The sequence below is a fragment of the Octodon degus genome, unplaced genomic scaffold, assembly GCF_000260255.1.
Source record: "Octodon degus isolate 3935 unplaced genomic scaffold, OctDeg1.0 scaffold00132, whole genome shotgun sequence".
In the NCBI taxonomy this organism is placed as follows: Eukaryota; Metazoa; Chordata; class Mammalia; order Rodentia; family Octodontidae; genus Octodon; species Octodon degus.
The window spans coordinates 2,187,623-2,213,180 of NW_004524708.1; the positions used below are offsets into that span (position 1 = coordinate 2,187,623).

General features: G+C 39.9%; 1 protein-coding gene across 1 annotated transcript in view; it reads left to right on the top strand.

The window, feature by feature from the left end:
- Nrg3 (neuregulin 3) overlaps positions 1-25,558 on the top strand; it is a gene marked incomplete at its 5' end in the record, with an annotated part of 1,166,638 nt that overhangs the window by 444,452 nt on the left and 696,628 nt on the right. Inside the window, one exon of the mRNA XM_004641247.1 lies at positions 15,247-15,376. Coding sequence (XP_004641304.1) covers positions 15,247-15,376 — 130 coding nt within the window. The remainder of the gene's footprint in view (positions 1-15,246; positions 15,377-25,558) is intronic.

The following is a 25,558-nucleotide window of genomic DNA, read 5'->3' on the forward strand; positions in this document are numbered from 1 at the left end:
GGCTGTGATGGGGGATACAGAATGCTGTATGTTTGAAGGCAGATTAAAGGTTTTAAAATTATAGTTACAGTTGATGCCATGGTCAGGTACTAAACAGATAGGAAAGGAGGGAGGCTTTTAAAAAATTTACAAGAGTTCAGTAAAGATTTTGTAAAGGAAATAGCACATTCATCCATTTTAATTACATTTCCTTTGCAGTTAATTGCATTGAGTGAGCATAGGGATAGAGAAATGCTTTGTCCACCCTTGAGTGGGCCACAAACACCACCAAAGCCTGAGTGTGAGCTGCTGAGGTAAGGTAGAGCTGCTTGTTTGAGTGAAGATAATCAAGTCTCACTAAACCTCGAACAGTCTTCATCATTCTAATTGTCATAGACAATTCTTGTAAAAACTCCAAAATGAAAATTAAGGTAAGCCTACTTTGCTTTAATACATTTGGGAAGGCTAGTGCCAACTACCCAACCAAAACGATGAGATCAAAGCTCTGTGCATGAGGTGATGTATATTGAAACCATTGTCACATATTTGTGATATTTAAAATATGTAAGAAAACTAACACCCCCAATGTTTTGTGTCAAGGAATGGCAGACTTTCATGGTAAAAGGGCAGTTAATGGATAGTTTAGGTCCTGTGTTTTGCATGGTATCTATCACAATTGGTTGACCCATTGTAACTCAGACCTGTCATAGAACAAAATATGAACGAATGAAATTGCCTCTGCTTGGCCCATAGCCCATGGTTCACTGTCCCTGGTTCTTTAGGAACTGAATCTGATTCTTGCTGTATGGCTTAATAGGGTGGGTAAATATGGATTTTCATGGCTGTGTATAAAAGAATATCATGCCAGTACAAGAGGAAATACAGACAGCACTTGTATGAGTAGACACATACAATTATTCATCAAGAGTAGAATAAGAGAATGCTTCCCCTTCTGCAAAATTTTAAAGTTTCCAAGAAAATAAGTATAGCCTTACTTTATAGTGCAGAGAAGAAAACTTCTCAAGCCTACATGAAAAGGGGAGAGTTTCCTGGATTTCATTAGTAAAGAAGTAAGTTTGGAGTTTAGCTAGCCTAGTACCAAAGTCTTATTTGGAATTTCTGTTAAAAATTTCTTTAATAGGGGACTGGTGAGATAACTCAGTGGAATAAAGCTCCTGCTTAGGCAAGCTTAGGCAAGTGCAGGGACCACAGTTTGATCCCTGGCACCACATGCCATGCCAGTCCCAACCCCAGGGTGGGCTGAGCCAGCCAGAGTCCAGACACAGTAGTGCACACCTGTAATCCCAGCGCTGGGGAGAATGAAAGCAAGAGGATCACCGTGTGTCCGAGCTCTGTTGTGAGACTGTGTAACAGCCAAATACATTTAAAAAAAAATTTCCTCGGCAGGGTTAGGGAGATAGCTCAGTGCAGCACTTGCAGGACAAGTACAAGGTTATGAGTTCAATTCTTGGTACCAAAAATACACCCCCACACACACACACACTCCTCAACTATATAACAAACATCATTTTCTCTAATATTGAACTTCTTGTATGGTGTGCACATATTCTGCATGGCTGCTCTTCCATCAAATGGAGAGATGAGGGTTGGAAATGAACCAACGATTACATCTATTGAACTTCAGCTTTAATTGCTTCCCAACAGTCACAGAGAATGGACCAATTTCCTCAAAACAATATTCACTCTGAAACAAAGGTCAGAAGTAAAATTCTGTCAATAAGACAAAGAGCACGGGGAGAGCACATGATGGGCTTTCCTCCTTTCATCTCAAATGGTTAACAAATGCATAGCATGAAATGAACTGATTTTTATGCAAAATCTAAAATATTGAGCCATACTTTTTTCACCTAGTATTAAACATGAGACATAAAAGAGGAATTACAGAAAACCACAGTTAAAAGAAAACAATGGGGAGATTTTACTCAGTCTCTCAAGCTTTTGGAACTACTGATCTACTTTCTGTCTGTTGGTTTTCTTATTCTGGGGATTTTGTATAAATGAAATGGCAAAATATATAGCTTCATGTCCACCTTCTCTCACTAAGCACAGTGCTTTAAAGTTCATTCATGCTGTGTTGTGCTTCAGTGACATTAGTATTATTGGTGAATAACAGTTGGTGAATATTATAGGTAAGTCACACTTCTTACTCATCAAATTTGATTAGCAATTGAGTTGCTTTACCTTTTGACAGATCTGTGATGATTTAGGTCTACTCCACTCTTATAAAATGAATAAGTAATGTCTTAATTACATTTTAGAAACAGGATCCAAGGAAATTGAAATCACACCATAAAAATGTGGGTATTGTTGAGCCAAGAGGGCCAGAGATGCAGCTCAGAGGCACAGCGCCTGCCTGGCAAGTGCAAAGTCCTGAGTTTGATTCCTAGTCCAAAAAATAAAAAAATTCTGTTCACTAAGCCAAGAGATGAATGAGCTCCGCAGGCTTTTCTTTCCTGCTGTGTCTATTCTATTTATCCACCATGTACATTTTCACAGATTAGTAAGACAACTGACTGAATGAAGCCTAACATAAGTGCCTCTCCTCTCTGGCAATGTGCAGACCAATAAAAACCGTAAAAATGCTGTTGAGGAATACTGCAGAAAAAACAAAAACAAAAAAAAAAAAACCCAGTTGTCAAAAAATCCATGTGACAGTAAATGTAGGTTATGTTCATGTGATATCCTTGTTTACACCCGTGGAAATGGTGTAGGCCTATTACAGGCATCCACTGATAGATTGCTAGAGACATAAATGATTTGGAGTAGCATCGTGCAGCGTCATTTCAGATTGAAGGATGCAGGTGATGCATGAGACTAACCTGACCTGCTGAGTGGAACAGGGCAAAGCTGGGTGTCCAGCTCTATGTCATGTCTTGTCCTTTGTTAGTCCCTTAAGTTTCCTTAAGTCCAGTTCTGTGTTTATTTTCACACCTTCCTTTTACTCACGTTCACCATGCCAGTGAAGAGGGAAGCAGAGTGCAAACACAGATCTGCAGAACTACATTGCAAAGCCTTGGGGTAGAGATCCCATCCTAGGCTTCTTTCCTTCAGACAGGGAAGTCAGAGCAGAGGGATCCACTAGGGTACCGAGAAACAGTTTTGTCTTCTTGTCTAAGATGGGCACCTACTGTCACCAGGAAGAAGAGCAGGGCTGTGGAGGCGGTGGCTCTTTGCAGGAGTGAGATAAATGATGTGTGGGATTCTTCATGTGAGGAGATTTGGAAAACAGTATAATTGTTTCCTAACCTGATCACAGATCTCTAAGAGCTGTACAGTGTCGGAGTGATAAATGACTTAGTGGCTGAATGAATTCTAGATTGTTTTAAGTAACTATGACATTTGAAAGTTAATAGTACATTCTTGATTTTCTATCATTTTAAAAATGATTTTTATTTTAAGTTCTTCTCTTCCTCTTTCCCTTTCCCTTGCCCTCATCTCTCTTCTGCTCCCTTCTGCTCTCTACCCCTCTCCTCCCCTCTAGTCCCCTTTTCTGCTCTCATCCTCCCCATTGCCCCCCGCTTTCCTTCCCAGCATGGATATACTGACATTCAAGTGACTACAGCTGCCAAGATCCCTTTACCTGCTAGTTTTCTCATGTCTTTTCACATATTCCTGGTCCTAATCCTTCAGTTACATGCTTCAGTTTTTTTTTCTTTTTTAAAAAACTTATTTGCCCTTATGTCCAGTTAGTATTTTTATTTTCTTTTAATGTTTTTATCTGTGATGGTGTGCTAAGCACTATGCTAGCTAGGGTGGGGGCTTAGACCACAGGACTTCTGGATGACATAGTCTATGGGCTTCAACAACTATTAGTTGTTCAGTCCTATAATATCATTTTCACCATTTTTACAGTCATTTTTTTTAGTATTCCTTTAAGTGTCTTTGACAGTTTCTCTGTGCTGCTTCTCTTGACTGCCTCTCCTGCACGCACTATTCACTGACACAATACCACAAATGTTGTTCGGCTTCTCACATGACCTTGGGCACAAAAGAACATTAATAAGGGTTCGAACTTAAGCTCCTGGATTCCAACCTCTGTGCTTCTCCATGCTGCATGTCCCACTTCTGAACACTGAAGGATCCAAATACAGACTATGTCTACAAAGGCAAAAGAAGATTTTAAATATCTAAAGTGAGCAGTGTTCATTTTTATGAGGCCCTTCGTATTAATGTTTAGACACTACTGGAAATCCAAAACATAAGAAAAAGTTAAGATAGTTATAGAAATTCCCAGAGTCAAATTTTAGTTTTTAGTTTTTGTCACCCACCTGTTACATCTTTGTATTGCCTACATACTGCACCCAATACTTGATCTTTTGCAAAGTTTGTGATGGGTTTGAAAGTAAGTGCTGTGTGGATGTGTGTGAGATGATTGTGGAAAAAAAGTGTTTGCTAACTGCTCTTGGGGTTGCTTAGCATAGCAAGATGTAGAGAGTGTTTGGAAGGAGAAGATCGAACACACAACAAAAAGGCATCCAGACATCAACACAAATGAGCTGCAGAAGGGAGCTGGACTTCGCCAACTTCTTTCCTTCTTTTTGTGGCAGGACTATAATATACGAACCTGTGTGTGATCTTTCCATTCTTAGGCTCCCCTTTTGTAAAATGAAGAAAATGTTCACATCTGATTGATAAATTTCCTCCATGCATGTTATAGTTTATACCTAGGCGTTCCCCCAGAGTTTTATGTAGTCACTGGGAGAGCTTCTAGAGTTCGTGATTAATTCTTGATCCAGTGCTGGGATTCTGGCTATGAGTGCTGCAGGGATTATGGGTGTGAGTGCTGCTGGCGTTCTGGCTGTGAGTGCTACACCCAGCCTGAGCAGACAGCCTGAGTGCAACCTAAGGGACAGACTTGCTCTCTGTCGCCATTGTTGCTGCTGCTCCTCCCTTTTGCCTTTGCTCTTTGCTTTTTGCCACCACCATGAATGATTGTTCTCTGTCATATGCCACTGTGCCTTGGAACCGGGTTAGTATGCAGTGGAATCTCCATTAACTGTGAGCTAAATAAACCTTTCCTTTCTTAATTCTGGGTATTGGGTATTTTGTCCCAGCAAGGAGAGAAAAGTAACTAAGACAGTGCATTATTATACCATATTGAATTTTACAATTTGTAGTGTCCCAATGTGCTATTCTCTGTATTTTTGTTGTTGTTGTTGTTCTTTGTTTGGTTCTTTTTGATTTTAGGGAAGGGTCTACAGAGTGTTCAGGGTCTCACTACTAGATCGGACTCATAGTGATCTGCCTGTTTACAGCCTCCCAAGCGCTGGGATTACAGGCATGGGCCACCACGCCCAGTCTCAATTGCTGTCTCAGTGCGTCCCAGGGGTGAGGTCAGCATGCCAGGCCTGGGGACTGAACACAGGGCCCCTGTGCCTGTTTGCAGGCACTTTAATCTGCTGAACTATTTGGCCAGCCCTTTCTTTATATTGTTAAATCTCAAAGCACTAAAAACTTACATAGAGTGCAGGAAAACAGGGTGCTACATTCCTTGCATCAACTGTTGCTGTAGTGCCGTGATTTCGTTCTAGTTGGTAAATGACCCCTACTTGGACCCCTCTGAGTGCTGAGCCCCTGCCACCCTAGGTGACCTGTGCCAGCGTCCTGGTATTCTCAGTGCCAATACAGGAGCCTAAGTGTGAAACATTTGATTCTAGGAGTGGCATCCGCTCCCTGCTTTATTTCTATGGGCACATAGATTTATTCTGCTTAAACCTGTGATTTCCATGTGTTTTGTAAAGTACTTTAAGTATCATCTCTACTTGTACATTTAAATAAGAACTTTTGGGGCTGGGGTGATGGCTCAGTGGAATAAGTGCTTCCCTGGAAAGTGCAAGGGTCTGACTTCAATTTCTGGTTCTGCCAAAATAAATAAATAAATAAATAATTTTAATGTAGGAGAGAGCCCTTGAATAAAAAATAACTGTTTATGTAAAAATAAGCTGCTTATTTTTAATGGAATCCATTACATCAAATAAAAAAGAACCCTAATTATTAACCTCAGGTACATTAGCATAAGCATGGGTATATTTTACAAATTTGTCCCTGATAGATTCTTACTGGTGTAGGTCTGTAAGCCAGTGCTTCCTGTATGCTGCTACAGGTTTGTATGAGTCTGGGATGTTAGGAGAATCGTCATTGCTGTGGCCATTAGGGTATTGGTACAATAAGAAAGCATGCAGTAAGTATCCACTATGTACCAGCCCTGAGGATTCGTACATGGCATTTCCAGATCCCCAGAACTCATGATCCAGTTTGGTGAGTTGGTCAAAACAAGGTTGTAATTGCTCTCACTGCTATTCAGAGTGACGAAAGCAGCATTAGAGTCTGTTGCCCTGAATTCTTACAGATCCTTCAGACCTGAAGAGCTGGGAAAGACTTTCGGAAGAGCTTATACTTCACATACATATTCAGTAATTAGATTTTTTTTTTTTTTTTTTTTTTTGCCAAACAGAGCCATCAGCTGAGTATGAGAGGTCAAAAGAACAGCATAGTGAAATCCAGTGATTCTTTTTTTTTTAGCCACAACTGAGCATATTTATTTAATTAATTAACAAATTAATTAATCTGAGCTATAAATGATAAAACTTTTAACAATTTAGAGTAATATAGCCAAAGCCTTAAGAATCAGCTTTAAATTTTCCTCTAAAAGTGATTTTAGACAGTAAAAATATTAAAAATACCTCTTAAATTTTTAAAAGTCACATTAGCAGCGAATCTAACTTATTAACCCAGGACATATGTTTTTATAATAGAAAATACAGTGAAAATTTGGCACACTGTATTTTTTTCCATAATTTTATTGAGAAACAAATAGCAATGAGACAGTTTCAAATCAAATTGGTAGGACAGTTCCAATAATCAACACATTGCGTACTCTCTTCCTACTGGTTATTTGCTGCCCAAGATACAGACATGATATCCTATTTACAAACTCTTAGAATGAATCCCTTGATTCTTAAAGAAATGAAGTGTGCTCCAGTCTCGAGAGCCCCAGAAATGGGACAGGGAGATGGGGAGGCGCTGTCCCCCTCTGTTCAGTTCCTGCAGGGAATCATAGCATGAGCTAGGAAATGTTTCTTGGCTGTGTAGAGAGAAGACACAGAGCTGTTTTGGGGCAAACAATGAAGAGAGCTCAGAAGTACAGCGGGGATGTGTGTGTCTTCACTCAGTGGTGTGGAAACCAGTTGTGGGTGCAGGGAACCCAGATAGGAAGCTGTGCCACAAAGCACAAGTGAATTTTGTCCTTTCTATTTCACATAAAGGCTCATCTGGGGCTGGAGAGATGGCTCAGTGGTCTAAAGCACCTACTTAGAACAAGCTTGGCAAAGCATTGGGGACCGCAGTTCAATCCCCCAGCACCACATGCCAGCCAGCCCGCCCCCTGGTGGGCTGAGCTGGCCACACACCTCTCTCTCTCTCTCTCTCTCTCTCTCTCTCTCTCTCTCAAATAAATAAATAAATAAAAATAAAGGCTCATCTATGAAATAAAGATATCCCAGGGACTGAAGCTCTAAACTGGGTAGATGAGAAATCAAGTCCCAGTTATGAGTATGGTTAGAGAAAGGGATATCACAAGGGTAATTGTGTCGTTCATATCTCCAATGGTGCCTCATTAAAGTCCCCCAAGGCACATGCCTTGGAAGACAGCGATAGACCTAAAGTCTATAAGCTGAGGTCCTTTTGCACTCAAGAATGTCAGCTATACTCACCCACACATGCTCGCTGCTCTTTACTTTACAGCTCAAGAGTGGCTAATTACCAGCAAATGGCCCTGTTTTCTTCTTTAGCTGAGGACATCCGCATTTCTATGTGCAGGCTTCCCCTAGTGTGTAAGCAATGTGATGTCTAAAAAAGTGCGAAGTGGTCCTGCAGCATCCAAATCCAAATGAGCACACATGCTATTCAACCAGGCTACTCTGGGACTTCATTTGAAAATAGAGACCATGGTATTCTGCAGTGACCAGAAGAGCTCAAGTGGCACCCCTTCTGACAGATGTAAGGGACTGCTACTTCCATGTCAATTGGAAGCTCCTTTGTAGTCCTCTTAGAGCTCCAGTTATTAAGCTGCACTATCACTAGATTGTTCCTACCTTTTCACAGCAAACATATGGACTTCTGATTTCTAAGGTTTAACTCAGCACTTGAGTTAGTCTGCTCCCAGGTCACAAGCTGCAAGAAGGCTGATTAGTTAGAATGAAGTCTCCATTGTTATACTGAAATCTCATACACAATATATAAAGTTCTATAATTCAAGGTTGGTATGAAGATACTCCTTCAGCGGGAATGTATTCACTATCCATTGAGTAACAGGCTATGGATGGGTAACTACTAGGAGCATCTCACAACCCCCCCCATGCACGTGCACACACACACACACACACACACACACACACACACACACACACAGATTTATATTTCCCAGAAGATCATGATGTATGGGACAAATGAATGAAAATAACCACATTTATTATTTTCTCATGGCAAAACTAAGAATATTCTTTAGGCTGAGGCTCATTTTGGTTAGATGTTGCTAAATAGGTCAGAGAGAATGCTTCCTACTTGTGTGTTGTCTGGTGCCCATGACTCTAAGCAGCAACAAATGTCTTTGCTTGAAATAATGAAAGACAAAAAGAGGAACGTGAAGGGAATAGACCCTTGGCCTAAATGGGGGAGGTGGTGTCAAGAGAGGGCACAGCTTGGCAACTCTTAGAATATTGTAGGCAATGGAAATGCCGAATGGAAGTGTATGTGTCACATGTGCTCTGGAGGTTATCTATAGGTGGCCACGAGGGTGTGTGGGGTGCAGGGCAGCCCCCCCTTCCCCCTGCAGAAGGAGACAGTGTAAAGGCCTGGAGCCTATGCACTGATAATTGAAAGTGCCCATTTTGTAAGAAATGAGTATAGAGAAACAGGAGTCTAAAAAATTCTAGTCTTCATCATAAGAGCCAGGAAAGGCTACTAACGTGTTTTTCCAGAAAGGAAATAGCCAGTGGTTAAATGTTTTCTGTACATATTATCCAAAGCAAGTCAATACGTGGATAATACATTTGAGGGTATTCTGCGTGTATACATTGACTAAGTGAAACTGAGATGCAAAAACCAAAGAGGAAGAGAAAAACCAAGAATGTGTGATAATGGGGCCAAACCCCAAGGAAAGAGGCCGTGAGTCATCGGCTGTGCTTTTTGAAAAAGCAGGAGCTGTCAGGCAAGTGAGATGATTAGAAGAATTTCAACAAAATGAAAAAATAAATATTAACTCGCCACTTACAGCTAGCTGGATTTATAGAATAGGCCATTTCAGTAAAGTGATGTGGTTAGCCAAAATAGCATTTCCTGTATGGCACAGAAGTTAGAAGCCAAAGGCTCCAGTGACTTCACGTGGCATTCATACCTCTGTGACAGGAAAGCAGTTTGTAGATACGTGTGTTTGGGTACTGGTAAAAGGAAATGTATATTCATCTTTAAGGTCCATTCACAATTCTCAAATAAATGCATTTCCGTTGAACAAGCTACGTCCCAGGCAGGTTTATTTAAGCTGGCACAGAGTTGTTAAAAGCAAATCTCCAACTGGAAGGCGGAAGGTATGTCTTGGAAATGTAAAGAGGGTTTTCTGCATTTTCTCTGAAAATGGATGGCTCTGCGATGTGTCAAGACCTGTCCGTCCACAGAGCAGGCCTGGGACTCCACTGAGCTCCCATTTTTCCCATGCAAACGAAGTGAGCGCCTCTCTGAACTCTCTCAGCAGGGCAAAAGCTATTTCTGCTTCTTGCCAGCTGAGAAAGGCTTGTTTCCCTTTCAAACACCACTGCACTCTTATTACTACTTTCCTTGCCTATTGAATATGTTATAATTTGGTCTTGTGCCAGTGCTTCTTCCTCGATGCCCGATACATGGCAAATGCAACAGGGAATTTTCATGTATGACAGGAGATTTCCTTAACTCTCTATCCACATACAAGGTTGCTAGATCCAATAAACACATCTGAATGGCTTCTGGTCCCACAAAGACATTTTAAAAATCCTAAAATCTTCTTGATTGCGTCATGGGATTCTTAATTTTTTGGTACAGATTTGCCCCATCATGAACTCAGTGAGGAAAGAAAAAAAACTGCTTGAAGAATTTGCCATTTGCAGGCCAAAAGCATGAAGTACCTACTTTAGGTCTTCTCTGCGCCTTATCCTTCTCTTCCTCAGGTGATCTTTGCTCTTCTCCTTCATTTTCTTGTGCAAATTAAAGCACAAATATTCATGACCCAGGCCCAACACCCATCCTTTGGGATGACTTCAGTGACAAGTAACCTGAATTAAGTGTTCTCCCTTTTTGACTGCCTGCTTCAATTATCATCTGTGATAGCCAATTCTGCAGTCCTGCTCCTGCCATGAAATAGGGGTTCCGCAGTGAGCGGCACTGTGCTCCTGATATAGAGGACCTGTATAAGTAACGTTCAGGCTCAACTCAGTAATTACTGCGAACGCCACTTATCATTTTATTCATTAATAAATTAACTTTCAGTGCAAAATCTGCAGGGATTTGTGTCTTCCAGACTTACATTTCCTTCCCATTTTGCCTTTAATGAATTCAACATAACCACCTCCCTCTGTGCATTTAATTACTGTGCTGATTGCTTACTATGTATGCTACATGATGTGGAAAAAATACAAAAGTTAAAAAGAAAGCGCTCTCCCTGACCTCCCTGGGGAGACAAAGCAAAACCCATAAAAATTAGGAAAACACATTAAACTATGTGTGACACGTGCCAGGCGAGTGGTCCGGATAATGACACTGCCCTGTTGGCTCAGTGGTGGGACATTATGCTCACTGGGCTGAGCCTAGACCAGAGGGGTCACAGTACCCCAAATTACCACTGTCTCTGTTGATCCCAACTACATTCCCTTCCGCTTATGTCCTTCTGTTTGTATTTTCTAAGTTTCACTTTGTTTTGTTCACTTCTCCCTTACTTTCTATGAAGCTGAGTTCATTTTTATTTCTGTAAATGTCTACCAGTATAGCCACTACATGCTTTATTTAAATTGCTTCTGATGTACTTCTGAACAAGTTTCCAGATTTTTCAAAAGATACAAAGGAGATTTTCTTGTGTGAAGATTACAAAAGCATGCACAAATCATTTAGAAAAGTGTCCAATTGTGAAAGTTGTCATTCTAAACATATGTGTTGTGTCCGGCTGTGCATGAGACCATGGGTTCCAGCTGTGCAGGGAAGCTGTGCTCCCTCAGGACCCAGGGGCCCGGCATTGGTAGAAAGTGTGGGGGCCCATAGGAGCCACTCTCCACAGCCTTGGGAGACAGACGGGAAATCACGGGAATGCTGACATTCATGGACCTTCATACAACTTTTAAAGACATTTCATGTATAAAAAATTTACCAGAGTGCATTATGAGAAGAAGAAGTTTGCTTTAGGACATAATAATACTATTTACAGTATAACTAGATGAACGTTTTGGACATCTTAAGGTGTTATGCTGTTAGAAAATATAAGCAGGTTCCATCCAGGTATGTTCGTGCACGTCTTCAATCTGAGCACTCAGAAGGCTGAGGCAGGAGGACTGACATGAGTTTGAGGCCAGTCTGGGATACATAGGGAGAGCCTGTCTCACCCCCTGAAAATATGAACAGGTTCCAAAATGTTGGATACTTTCAGAGTTCTCTACCAGATTGCTAAGATATTCCAAGGAAGTGTAAGGCTATAACTTTTCATAGTTTCAAGTTAGACTTTACCTATGATTTCTGTCTCAAGAATGTCTCGTTTCCCCCCTTCAAAACAAATATTTAGTTGGATCTCTAACAGGATGCTGTATTAATTTATGGCACCAGAAGAACATAAATAATTGAACTTTATATTTGTATTTTTCTTACTTTATTTATGTTCTATTTGATATATGAATATGTGTTGCCCATATACATTATACATTAAACATATATATTTAAATATATACTTGTGCATATACATACAATCAGATAAATATATATTGGACAATGTCATCCAAAATTGTCATTGTTTTTTTATTAGGCCATGTTTGATTATAAATAATAGGAAGCCTGATTAACACTAAGTTAAACATAATATACCATTTTAACCAACAGCATCTACCCAACAAAGTGTAGGTAACTGTGCAGGTAGTTAACCTGGCAGCCTAGTGATTTCCATCATTACTTTCTTGCGCACATCTTTGACATGATGGATTTCAAGAGTGAATGTTCATCTCATGTCACATGTATTTTACCCTACTCAAAACTTTATCTTTTTGAGCATTACTAATTGATCCTGTATAGTTATGAAAACTGTCATATTTCAAATTTACCCATATTCATACTTTATCTAGATCTAGTGGGGTAAACCCAATATCCTGTGTTTGTTTACTACATTGTTATTTTAAATAACAGCTGATACCTTGTGAGAAATAAAGGTGCACATCTTAAATTAGTTTACGATTCTCAAGCTGTAGAAATAGAACATCTGAGTACTTGTCTGAGCTCTTATTGTTTTGCTATCCTACCTGGACTTTAGCAGAGCCTTTTCCTTGGTTCTGGATTTTCTGAGCTGTGGTGAGAGATGAAGCACGGTGAGAAAGGAGTTGGTAAAGCAGGCATCAGCCGTAGGAGACAGCAGTTCTCACATGGAAATTAATTGATTGTAATTGCTTTGCCATTGTACTGCACTTGGAGCGCGCAGCCCGTTAAAACCACTGATTATAAAATAAGGATCTGACTTTTTATGCTGTAGGTAATGTTAATGGAAAGCTGTTCCTAAAGGAATGATCAGTGAATATCAATAAATGGAAATTAAGAAATTAAAAGAAAAGTTAACTAAGTGATCATGAGCTATATACTTAAGCAGTCAGAGTAGCAGTCAATGGTGTAGTGTTTCATATTGAAAATTAAACACTTGAATATTAAACACCCTATAAAAAGAGACTGACTCCCTGTAGCTCTTGATCATAGCAGATATTCACAGTACAGATCTTCTGGAAAATGGGACATGTGTCCATTCTTCATAGCCTTTACTTTTTGTGCAAGAACTAATAGGCAAATATTTTGAAATGGAAAAAAAAAATATTCCCGTTGTAACACCAGGAAAGAGGACACAAAGGTCATTTTTCTCAACACTGGTCCTGTGTAAATGAGTTGTGCGAGGGTGAGAGGCTATGTGAATCTGAAGGCATTGGTTTTAGGATGCTCTTCAATATCAAAACCTGTGCAAAAACACTAGACTGGATGTGAAGGTATATCTAATTTACCGCTGTGTGACACAGAGTAATTGTTAGTAAGATTGCACTGAGGACTTTAATGTCATTTCTTCTATCTGCAGCACTTAAGTGGTTGGTAGTGTTAGAGAGCTCAGTTTCCCAGATGATATTTCCACTGAGCACTGGGTCGAATGACACCTAATGGCTGTCTCTGCTTGGGGAGCTCTTAGGATGCATAATCTTGGAAGCAAACTGCTAGGATGCTGAATGCATGGTGTGAACAATGAGAGAACCCACAGTGGCCCCACAGAGATGTACTCTGAGCGAGGGAGGATTCCTGGGTGTTTTCCTGCAAAGGGTGGAGGAAAAGAGGTGGCCAGGAAGAGCAGTGGGGCAAACGCTGACATGTGCAAGACGTGCAGTCACAGTTAGAAATGGCATTGTGTGTTTCGAGTATAAGCCGAGGAGACCCCGGATGGCCAAGGGTCAGAAGACTCATGCCGCTCTTTGTTCCTTCATGACTTTGCTTCATTCTCACAGCAGAGACTTTCCATATTTTACCAAAGCTTCAATCATTTACTTTCATTTAATCACTTTTGTTTGGACCTGGGGATTGAACCCAGGGCTTCCCCAGTGCCAAGCTTCACTGTCCCATGGTGCCACCCCAGCCCCAGGGAGGCTCCCCTGACAGTGAGCTTCCTTATACACTGCTGTCCTCCTATGTGTAGGGACAGTGAGCAGGAACAAGCTCACTGTGACTTTAGTTACTGAGCTGGATTCATGAAGCGCCCTGTTCAATATTATCACCAATCTAGATCCATTAAAGCAAAATTAAAGAGCTTAAATGCTAAATAATTTATTGGACATCAAATTTTTAAATATATATATATTTTTTTCTTGACAGTTGCAGTAAAATTGGTATTACTACTATGGTTACCTCAAACTTCATAACTTGAAAAATGTCCGTGTGTGGAAATGGAGCCTGTTTCCTGTAGGTAGCACATGCTTTTGGTTAGATGCATAATTGAGCAGCAGGTAGAGATGTATAGCTTAATTAAAAATGTAAGTAATTATGATTTTAAAAATACATGTTTAGGAGAATGCTAAAAAATGACCTTAATTTGGTCCTGTTAAATATTTACCGGAAACATTCTTCACATATAAGTATCTGTTTCAGAATTTAGAACATTTGCATTTTAATTACACAATAAAAGGGGAAAGAGAAAGAATAATTGACTTAGCTATTAGCCAATTACAGCTGTAACTAAAAAAATAACCCCAAATTGGCAATGGTTTGCACAGAAGATGCATAGTATACACTGATCAGATGTTTAATGACATTTGACAACAATAAAGGGAAGGAATATTGTTTCAGTCCTTCTTACAGCATATTTATTAGAAGTGAAATAATTGAAAGCAGATTTGGGGTGCTTGCATAAGGATCAGTCAGCTACTGTGTTAATATGTCCTCAAATGGGGCTTCTCTCGAGTGACTCCAAATGGGAAAAATCTAATGAGAAAAGACCACTGTCCCTTGTTCACCTCAGGGGGTTGCCCCACAGTACCTGCCTCCTTGTGTGACACGGTGCAGCGTTCGCATCGCAGATGCCCTGGCTTCGGTATGTTTCACATCTTCTCCAGATTACTTAGCTACATAGTTAAACGCAGACGCCATATAAATAGCTACATGGTGTACTGCAATGTGTAGGAGACAATGACGCAAAAATAGTGTGTATGTGTGCAGGAGGTGCAATTCCATTTTTTTTTTTTTCTTGCCAAACATTTTCATCCGTGGTTGGTTGAATTCCAGGGTGCAGAGGCTGTGGGATGTAGAGGAGTGGAGATCACTCAGGTGAATGCGGTGGGTGTCACCAGTGTCCTGCTCAGTGCCAGGGAAGGTCTGTCTGGTCTGTCTCCAGTTCCATCTGTCGGAGTCATAACCCGTGCACAGGACTGCATGCACACACGGGGGCAGTGACAGGAATGATTGTGTCGCCACAGCTGCTGACGGCGTTTCCCTCTGTGTTCTCCTCACCAGATACGACAACATATTCCACCCAGCGATCTGAGCACTTCAAGCCCTGCCGAGACAAGGACCTGGCCTACTGTCTCAACGATGGCGAGTGCTTTGTGATTGAGACCCTGACGGGATCCCATAAACACTGTCGGTAAGTCACTGCCGCTGCTGGTGGCCAGGGTGGGCCTTGGCAAGGACTCGAGGTGCAGCCGGGGAAGACCATGTACGTGAGATATTGGCAGTACTGCTGACTCAGGGTAGAACGTTGAGGAAGAAACAATGGAAACACAGTGAGTGAGGTTTGAGTACTGGATCAAGGTACATGTACCTGTATAGATACCAGCTTAATGCACATGATTATTTGGGATATCTGTGTCATGGCAGGGGGCTCAGGCTCACATCCTTGCAAGTCTAAGGACCTCAGCAAGAAAACTGAGCTGCTCATCTTAGTTCTAGAATCTCGACGTTTGGTGAGAGCCACAGCCACAGAGAAGATAACTGTGGCCAGCAAGAACTGCATTTTATTTTGATTCTGCCTTCTTTTATTAATGTCAGTCCTTTTCCGAAATACATCTGATGATGAGACAGACACTTGAGCAAGATGTTGTAAATGAAACCAGAGTCCTGCTACAGTCTACTAGAGAACTACTTAAAGACATTTCCCAGTAGAGGTTAGGAAGGTGTTTAATTGGGTTTTAGAGACATACATTTATGTGACTGCTGAACATAAAAGCGAGTGGAGATAAATAGTGCACTAGTAGATGCTGAAGCTTTGAGGCTCAACAGAAGAATCAAATTAGTATTTGAAAAATATTTCCCACCAACCTTTTATTTCCTGCACTACGCTGATAATTTGTTTTTCCTTGCACTTGTGCATGCTTCAGTGATCGTATCTACCCACACCCCTTTCCTGCTCTTTCTTTATCCTTCTCATGTGACACAATTATTAAATTAATTATTCTGAATAATGAAGTCTGGGAAATTATGGATTTTTTCCCTCTCTATTGCTAATTTAAAACTTTATTTCCACATCGTTTTGTTAAGATGGTGCAGAGGAATGCATCTTATAGCTGTGGACTGAGAATGTGAGAGAAAATCCTACCTGCCTTCCTGGAAGAGCAATCTCAGTCTGTCAGATGGACATGTGGCTTGGGGGGGTGGGCAGTAGCGTGGGCTAGGACTGATGAATGACAGTGGCTGTCTCTGTAAAGGTACCACAGGTACTGTGCTGAAGCGAAAAGAACTGGGACCTTTTCTCACTTTGGCATGCACCTTTCACTTTGGCAGTGCCATTTCTTGGACACAAATAGAGAATTTTCTGTGCCTTCCAATCCTCTGTGGACCTGAGTTAGGGGTAAAAAGGAGTAAAGATCATTCTTCTCCACACTCCTCTTGCCATGTTGACTTTGTCAATGAAGATACAAGTGGGAAGCCCTGCAGTGACATTAATACCTCAAAGGAAAGGAAATGAGCTACTTTCCCAAAGCCTGGTGTGTGCCCAACATCTTGCAGGCACTTGTGCCATGTGAAAGTTGCCATTGTCACAAAGGGGACCATCCTGTGGAAGGAAGTGCTATAGAGTGGAACAGTTCTTTCCAGAGCTTCATGCTCTGGAAGCCTAGTCTGCCATGTGTCCATGTGGAGCTTAATCTCTAAGGAAGTTGGCCTGACCAGTGGAAGGTAACTAACATCATGGAAGTTCCTCTCATGAACACATGGAATCCTGGGAGTGACTGAGGTCAGATAGAGATGACTTTCTTCAAGGGCTAGAAATGCAGCCTGGATTCTACATCTATCTCTTATGTCCTTCTTCACACATGTGGTACTACTTCTCTTTCTGCTTCACTGCCGTAATATTCCATAGCCAGGAAGTATTTACCAGGATGCTGTTGCTGTGTTGTTTGGCACATCCAACTACAGAATAAAGAACCAAATCAGTCCTTTCATTTTACCAGTTATCTAGCCAGAGGTGCTTTCTTACAGCAACACAAAGCAGACTAAGAAAGTAGGTAATCAATTGTCTGAAGTCCAAACCTATTGAAGAAGTGGTGAGTTAGAAGTTTCAGCCAATCTAATGACAACCTTTGATGATTGTGTGTGTGTGTGTGTGTGAAGGGTCATATCAGGCTAAATAACAATATGTAAGTCATTTTAACTCATCTTACAAAAATGAGTATGCAGAAAAGAACAAAATCTTTTCATGGTCTTGTTAATTCTTTATTAGTTCATAGACATTATATCCTTGCTAATTCCTTATATTCCTTGGATATTCATTTGGTAGGGATGCTGTCAAACCATGTCAGACTATGTACCTTAATGGAAGGATTTTTTCTTTTTCCTCATAGTTCTGTAGATGAGAAGTCTAAAGTCAAGGTGGCAACAGGATTGGCTTCTTCTTCAGCCTCTCTCCTGTGCTCATTTATGGCTCTCTCCTCCCTGGATTTTGTATTTCCTCTGTACAAATTTCTTCTTACAAAACACAAATAATAATCAATGAGAACCCGCCCTCACAAACCTCATACCATTTACCATGGTAAAGATCTTTTCTCCAAATATGGTAACATTATGGGGTACTGAGGCTTTGTACTCTGACATAGGGTTTTGGTTTTAGAAATGTAATTCCATCAACTACAGTGGATCTCAGCTTCAGAAAAGGAGTCCTTTGCTTTCATGTGAATGTGTGTGCGTGTCTCATTTCTGCTGCACACGGACAGAGACATATCTAAAGTTTAGCTGGAACATTGTACATGGCTCATAACTTTGGCCATCTATATTCATATTTCTGGCATATTTCAGTTCAGACAACCTGTCATTTAACACAGAGTGACAACATAGCTAATCATGACAAAAGACCAGCCTAAGACAGAATTGGAATTCAAGTAGGTTAATAGATGCCTATAAATCTCCTATAGTGTGTATGAATAAATCACACATCACATGTGCCTGCTATTCATCTAGCAGGCTTTGCTATGAATAAAAGGCATACATTTGTTCCTGCATCAGCTACTTCTAAAAATTCCAACATAGTTATTAATAATGTGCCATTCTGTACAGCACTCTATTTAAGTAGCAAGTTTCATTCTCCTTTTCCCATTTGACACATGTTTGTTGAATACTTCCCATCGCCAAGATAGTGTTGAATAAATATACACAGAAGTGAATTTGAAAATTAAATGGCCCTGCACTTTGTAATATGTTTGAGGATGTGAAATAGCTCATCGTGAGGAAAAAAACAAGAAGAAGGCAGAGCACTTTAAGATGAACTGCCATATGCTACCAGGGACCTCTTTGTAACATATTAGTTACTGGATTATGTTTCAAATAATGTAAGACACCCTGTCATATATCAAAGAAGAAGTAAAAAGATGCATATATGTATCTAGGTTGTTACTTTTTACATGTCACAGGGGATTATAAATCAAAAGCTGAGAGAAATCACGATGACGTTTCCATGACTTGAAAAAAATATATACAGTCCTGTGACAAACTGCACCAAACATCTTTCCCTGTTGATTAAACAGACTGAGCTCTGACACCTATTCCAGTTTCGTAGTCAGCGAGGAACAGTGACAAACCTTCCAGTCTATTCATGATGGAGATCCTGAGGGAGCATGCACAAAACAAAATCATGTTAATTTCATGTAAAGACTTGGAAACCTGATGTTGTTCCCCTTGTTAATCTCTTATTTTGGGGTCTTTTCATATTTTTTAGGGTAGCATTTATTGGGACCGGGCTCAGTAGAATAAGCGCTTCCCTGGCAAGTGCAAGTGTCTGAGTTCAATCCCTTGTTCTGAAAAAAAAAAAAAAAAAAAAAAAAAAAATCAGAGCAGAAATTGGTGCAATGAAGACTAAGAAAACAATACAAAGAATCGGCATGAGTTCAATCCCTTGTTCAAGAAAAAAAAAAAAAAAAAAAAAAAAGCGTTTATAGTGTTGATAACAGTAAATTGCAAAAACAATTGAAGAAAAGTTTATGCAGATCCCCCAGGTACTAAAAATAACTTTTAAGAGAAATTTTTGAACTGATAAAAAGGAAAATTTGTCTTTATGATTATGATATGGTATAAAATCACAAAGTATTTAACAAACCTTATGCTAGAGTCAGGAGGCCTTGTTACATAGCTGTCTCTGGCCTTTTTCACTCATTGCTGTAACTGATCTCCGCGCTGCAAAGCGCAGACACTCTCTTCAAATTTCCCTGTTGGTCTGGGCCTGGAGCAAGGTACCAGAGTGGATTCATGAATCAGAGGAAAAGTGAGGGACTGATTGCTCAATAAACGCCTGACAACAGCTAAACCAAATGCAAGATGTATTTTTACCTTTCTCTCACACAAAAGAAAATGTATTAAAGGTAGTCAAAAGCTAATGTAATAAATAAATAATGCCTAAAGAAAACAGGAAATGAAAGAACATACACATTTGTACCAGCAGTTGAAAGGACCTGCTGAGCAAAGAGAAACAACAGAAGGAAAAGTATCAATATAACCTTGACAGATCACTGGCTTTTTCGTCTCAATAACATCAAAGAGAAAATAATACTAAAACAAAACCGGTGAGAAAACTGAACACAAATATATCAAAGAATTCTTAATATCCAGAAAAAGTCACATAGATCACTAAGGACAGGACAAAAATCAAATGGCAACAGGGAAACATCGAAAGGGGAAAAAGTAACTGTGCATACCCTAAAAAAGGACACTGGTTAATGTAGATAAACATGAAAGCCATTCCACTGTACAGAGAAATGCAGGTTCTGCTTTCAGGATATTGTATTGTGTGAGAGACGAAGGTGTGCTTTTCTTTAATTGCCTACTAAATGTCATTATTTTAAAACATTAATAATCAGTTTACTGAGGGTGCAGTGAAAACACATTTTCATATGCTCTTAATGGAGTGAACTTTGTTAAGGATAATCTGCACATTAGGGTTCACTATGTTTAAAAGGCTTTCTTTGCATTTGTGAAGCTAGCCTGTAGAAACATTTGAAGAATTGTTTGTAAAAATGTACACCCACATTTTGAATGGCAAAACCCCAAAATCCAAGTTTAACTTGGACTTGGAAATGTCTATTATGTCATCTTATTTATGAAAATCAATATTTATGCAAACACTAAAGATGAATGTATAATAGTTCGTGAATTCTGAACAGACACTAACTAAAACAAGCTAATAGGGTTAATAGCTATTCTTCAACTCAGAAATGTCACAAGATGTCTACGTTAAACATATGTTTAGTTTATGCAGCACAAGGCCAAGGCACTTGATTGCTGCTTCTAGCCTTACTATTAATACAGACAGATAGTGTTTCTCTATGTGTCAATTCTCATTACAACTCAGAAGTACTAGGCTCAAAAGGAAACTTTTAATTAAGGACTTTTAGATTGAACATTATTTGGCTATTTGAATGTGTCTTTTTCATCCTATTAATAATTTATTGGTAATATTTACAAAAATTCTTTTGTAGTTGAAATCATGTTTTGAAAACATTAAAAACAATGAATTTATTAACAGTAAAACATATGCTACAGAAATGATACTGGTTAGAGAAGGAAATTAAATAAAAACACCTTGAAATAAAATATTCTGAATAAAAGGTAGATATTCCATATTTATTTTCATGGCATTTCTAGGAATTGTCAGATCATAAAAAATGGTACTGCCTAAACTGTATTTAACTGGAGTAAAAGTTGTAGCCAATATAGTTGCGAACACAGCTAGGCATTTGAATGGATCAAGTATGTTTTAAGGCCAAATTCAAGTTAAAAGGCTGTGTCTCTTCTGAATTGAAACTCATTAAATGTTTCACCAGGTTTTGTTCAAAAATGAATTTTTAAAACTTTGGAAATCATAGATTTCTAAGCTGAATTTGACCTGTAGTAATCATTTTAGAAATCTATCTGGCAATTCACTTGAAGATGGTTGAATCCTTTGAAATATGGAACTTCCGGGGGAAAAAAGCAGTCCACAAGGAACCCCAACCCAAGGTTTTCTACTGTGAAGAAGCTGATGGATTTGCGGAGCATTCCAGTGGGGGCTAGGGAGTGTGGATAGCAGCAGGCGGTGGAGGTTGTCTCCTTGCCATATCAGTGTTCTCTGAGGAGGTGTTGAAATCAAAGTTCCAATTTTTAAGAGAGTAGATTGTGAATAGTATATCGATATCTCTGTGATAGGTTACAAAAAATTACAGATCCACTGAGTTCATACTCCATTCTGTCACTTGGGAGGGCTATCAGGTCTTCCACTCGGAAAGGGTCCTCTTTATCAAATGGTTCTTCAGTAAGTGCTGTGAGAGCAACAACTACTAATTCCCAGTGGTTTAAGTAAGTCAGAATGAAATGGAGCTTTGGCACATTCCTCTGAACTTCATTGACAGGAAGGATTGAGGTTGAAACACCTAGATTTCTAGGCCTAGCCATCGAGTCCTTGCAGAATGGAGTGATTGACAAAGTGAAGTCTTAGAAGGTCCCCCACATGCATCAAAGAGACATTCACGACGATGCTTGCCACTGTCCACACAATCTAGGTGATTTTCAGTAGCTGTGTTTGTAAGACTTGGTCTGTTGATTGTTCTTGACAAGAAAAAATGAGTAAAGTACAGTTCTTGTCTGTGTATGACATTGGCAAGATAGCCTCATAAGTTCAGAACATAAACAAATGAGCAACAACATAGTATGTCACATTTTGAAATTCCATGACACTGATGCAGTGGTTTGTGCTTTCTTATTCAGCCTCTTTACATTGGCCCCCACTAGGTTGCTGAAGCCTTATTTAAATATATGCAAAAGACCAGAAGACCACATCCCACAGGGTACAACACATAGCTTACCTGTACTCTGGGATTGCCACCTTAACGTTATTAAGGTTGTTATTTTAATGTTTTTTCCACTTGATTGCCAGCTCTGTGAGAAGGAAGAAATAGTATTTTCTTTTTAAATGGACATTATGTGTGTCTTTGTTGTTATGTTTGAGAGCCAACCTCAGATTGTTAGAGGCAGATACCAGTATTCATGGCAAAGAGAACAACTTCAATGTTCTGCTAATGGGCCAGCAAGATAGATCAGCTCACTAAGTGGATTAAGCACCTGCATTCCCAAGCACAGGGACTGGGGTTCAAACCCTGGTCCCACATGTCACACTGGCCCCACCCCTGAAGCACGCTGAGCTAGCAGGTCCAGGCACTGTGGCTCATACCTGTAATCCCAGCAGTGAGGGGTGGGGGCTGAAAACAGGAGGATCACTAAGAGTCCGAACTGCATAGAGAGACCCTGTATCAAATACATGCAGTGGAAAAAAAAAAGATAGAAAGAAAGCTCTGCTGACGTTTCTGTCGCTGCATGGTGATTCTGAAAGTGATTTGATGAGCATCTTCAGCCCTTTCTTTAGGATAAAGCAAAGATGCTTAATAACTTCCCAGTAGTTTAATTCAGATACTGCACGTGTCAAACATGTGGAAGGACAGAGATCATAATAGATCCTGTGCATGGGTGTACAAGGTAGGGATTTTTCTTCTTGTTCCTTTGCTCATATTAGAATGGAGCAAACATAGATTCACAGGACTTTAGTGAGATGCACTGAATGACTGTCACTTGCCTCATTTAATTATAGAATATTTACTCTTAAATGTAGGAAGTGTGGACCGGGGACATCAGGCCCTTAGTTCAGTTTTCAGCATCAAAAAAAAAAAAAAAAAAATAGTGGAGAGGGAGCATGCTGTGCATTGCTAATGACTTCAGGCTCCTATTGCTAATCTTCACACTCTGACAAATCAGCCATGTTTTATTATTTCTCTTATTGTGCATCCCATTCTTTATTTTCCCAGATTGTCTTCTTGCTGAATGTCTGTAGCACTAACAGAAAAAAAAAGATCTTCCTTTTCTACTTAATCAATGTAAGTTCCATGATTGTGTGATTAACAAAATGGATTTTGATTTTGTAGTTCTGTGAAACAATAAAATGGGCTGTTTACATATTTTTTCCAGAAAAAAATTATACTTTTATTTAAAAAATGTGAAGATTGAAACATTATTTCACTTATGGAAATATGATTCAATAAAATGAACTGTTTGTGTTTCTCTGCATTATTTTCCAAAGTAGTTATTTCAAATGTAGCTGTTTTGTACACTTTATTATTTAAGATATATAGGCATTAAGATCCTTCATGTATAGAGTAAGCTAACTTAGGAAACCCTGCAGACAATAATAAAAGATAAAGCTTTGTGCATGCAGGATGCATTAACTTTGAGTTCCAAAGAGGTGATGTGCAAGGCACATTCTACTTTACCTAGAGAATGGCAGGTTGCCTGCAGTTCTTGCAGTGCTTTGAATGGGGACTTTCGTGAGAGTTTGCACCACATTTGCTGGACGATAATTATTCAGTCTCACGTAACCTCCCACCAACTCTATGTATACAAAATATTTTTTTTGCTATCATGGTTGATGCATTTATTAGTTTTAAAGTGGAGAGAAGGATGACTTTGGCAGCATCACTACAACCTTATGTATGTTCAAATCAAGTTGAAACTGTAAAATAGAGTGATCTCTTACTTCACCAACCCTAAAAGTCCAGGTCATACACAAAAGCATTGGCAAAATTTCACTTCCATTTGCCAACTTCATACTGGCTGACATATGTGAGCATCCACATAAATACAGACACGATCATCTTCCCCAAAGTTGTAATGGTTTTAGAAACCATTCAGTTTCTAAACTCAGGTACGACTGAACCATACAAATGCAAAGGATCATAACTTTGGCAGTATCACTGCATGTCTAAAATGACCTACTTGACTTCTTGTTTGGAACAACACTTCCTAGTGATATTTCCATACATTAAAACACTGGAAAATATTATTGGAGTAGTGCTATAGCTGATATACCCCATAATGTAATTATAGCATACGCCCTATCAAAATTTTCCTTATAGCAGTCTTAATTATTTCAGACTATTTAACACTGTCCTTAAATTTTCTTACTTTGAAAATATGATTAAAATACAGATTTTTTCTTTGTGGATACTTTTTGAAAATTCTAGATTTTTTTCTTCTTACTTTCCTAATGATTCCAGTATAGACTGACTGGTTGAAGTCAGCCACCACTAGGCCTCAGACTCAAAAACTGAGCTATTCTGTATAAGTCAGTCTTTGTGTCTAAGAGAGAGAAATCCTATTACAACATTGCAGTGTAATTGTGAGGGATGAAAGATACAAGGTACATGTGCCTGCTGCACAATATGCACCTTGGATTTGGAGTGAGTTGCCCATGTTGGTATTTCATCTGACAGACCAGTAGCCTCACCTCAGGGCGCCGTGACACTGACTCAGAGCCCTCCTGATACAATGACCCTTGCTCAGAGAGTCTGCTTAGATTCACCAGTGTAAATTACAGAAAAGTGGCGCGGGCAAACTCCCGACAAAGGGATGCCAGATCACACACACAATTCACTTTTCAGAATCAAGTACTTTGAGAGTTACCCAAAAAGTAAATGACGAAAGGCAGAAACAGGAGACAGCCCTTTATTAGGGGAATTCTCCCTTTTGACAGTTGTGATAGAAAATGTGGATACTCCCCTCTGTGGCATTGAGAGCAACCCATTCTGGCAAGGGAGACACCTTCACCACAACCTGCCTTGGCTCTCCCCTGCCTCCTGCCTAGGGGTTCACGTGCTCCCCAGGGCTGGAGGCTTCTGGGAGCTCCCACCTGTGCAGAGCCAGAATGCTGCAATAGTGTTTGTCCCAGCCTATGTGGACTCTTTCACCAATCATACATATTGTTAAGTTTTATAATTTATTGTGTCACTGGGGAAAAAAAAAAACCCAGGGTCTTATACATGCTAGCAAGTGCGGTATTACAGAGATGTGGCCCAGTTGTATTTTACCAAACATATTTTAAAAAATTAAGAATATATCCAAAAATATTATTTCATCTTGTAACAAATCTATCTCAAATGGAACATTTTATGGCACTGGTGTCCTTGTTGTGCAGGCTGCTCAGGCAAAAATCCCAAGAAAACCTTCCCAGAACAGGCTACTGATGGCTCAGGTGTTCTGTGGAAACCTCCCGGGCAGTGAGGGAATGCAGAGCCCTGCTGCCTTCTGCACCTCCCTCGGGTTCCTCACAGGGCTCTTGCTCTATCTCAGTTTCAGGGCATTGGACTGCAGCTCTGCATCCTGCTGAGCCTGCTCTTGCTTTCCCATTCACTTTGGTTTGAGCTTCTGGTTTCAGAAAAACAGTCAGGGCTGGGGATCATTAGTAGAGTGCTTGCCTAGCATGGGTGAATCCCTGGCTGGGATCAATCCCTAACATCATGAACATAACAATAAAAAAGAAAGGTTA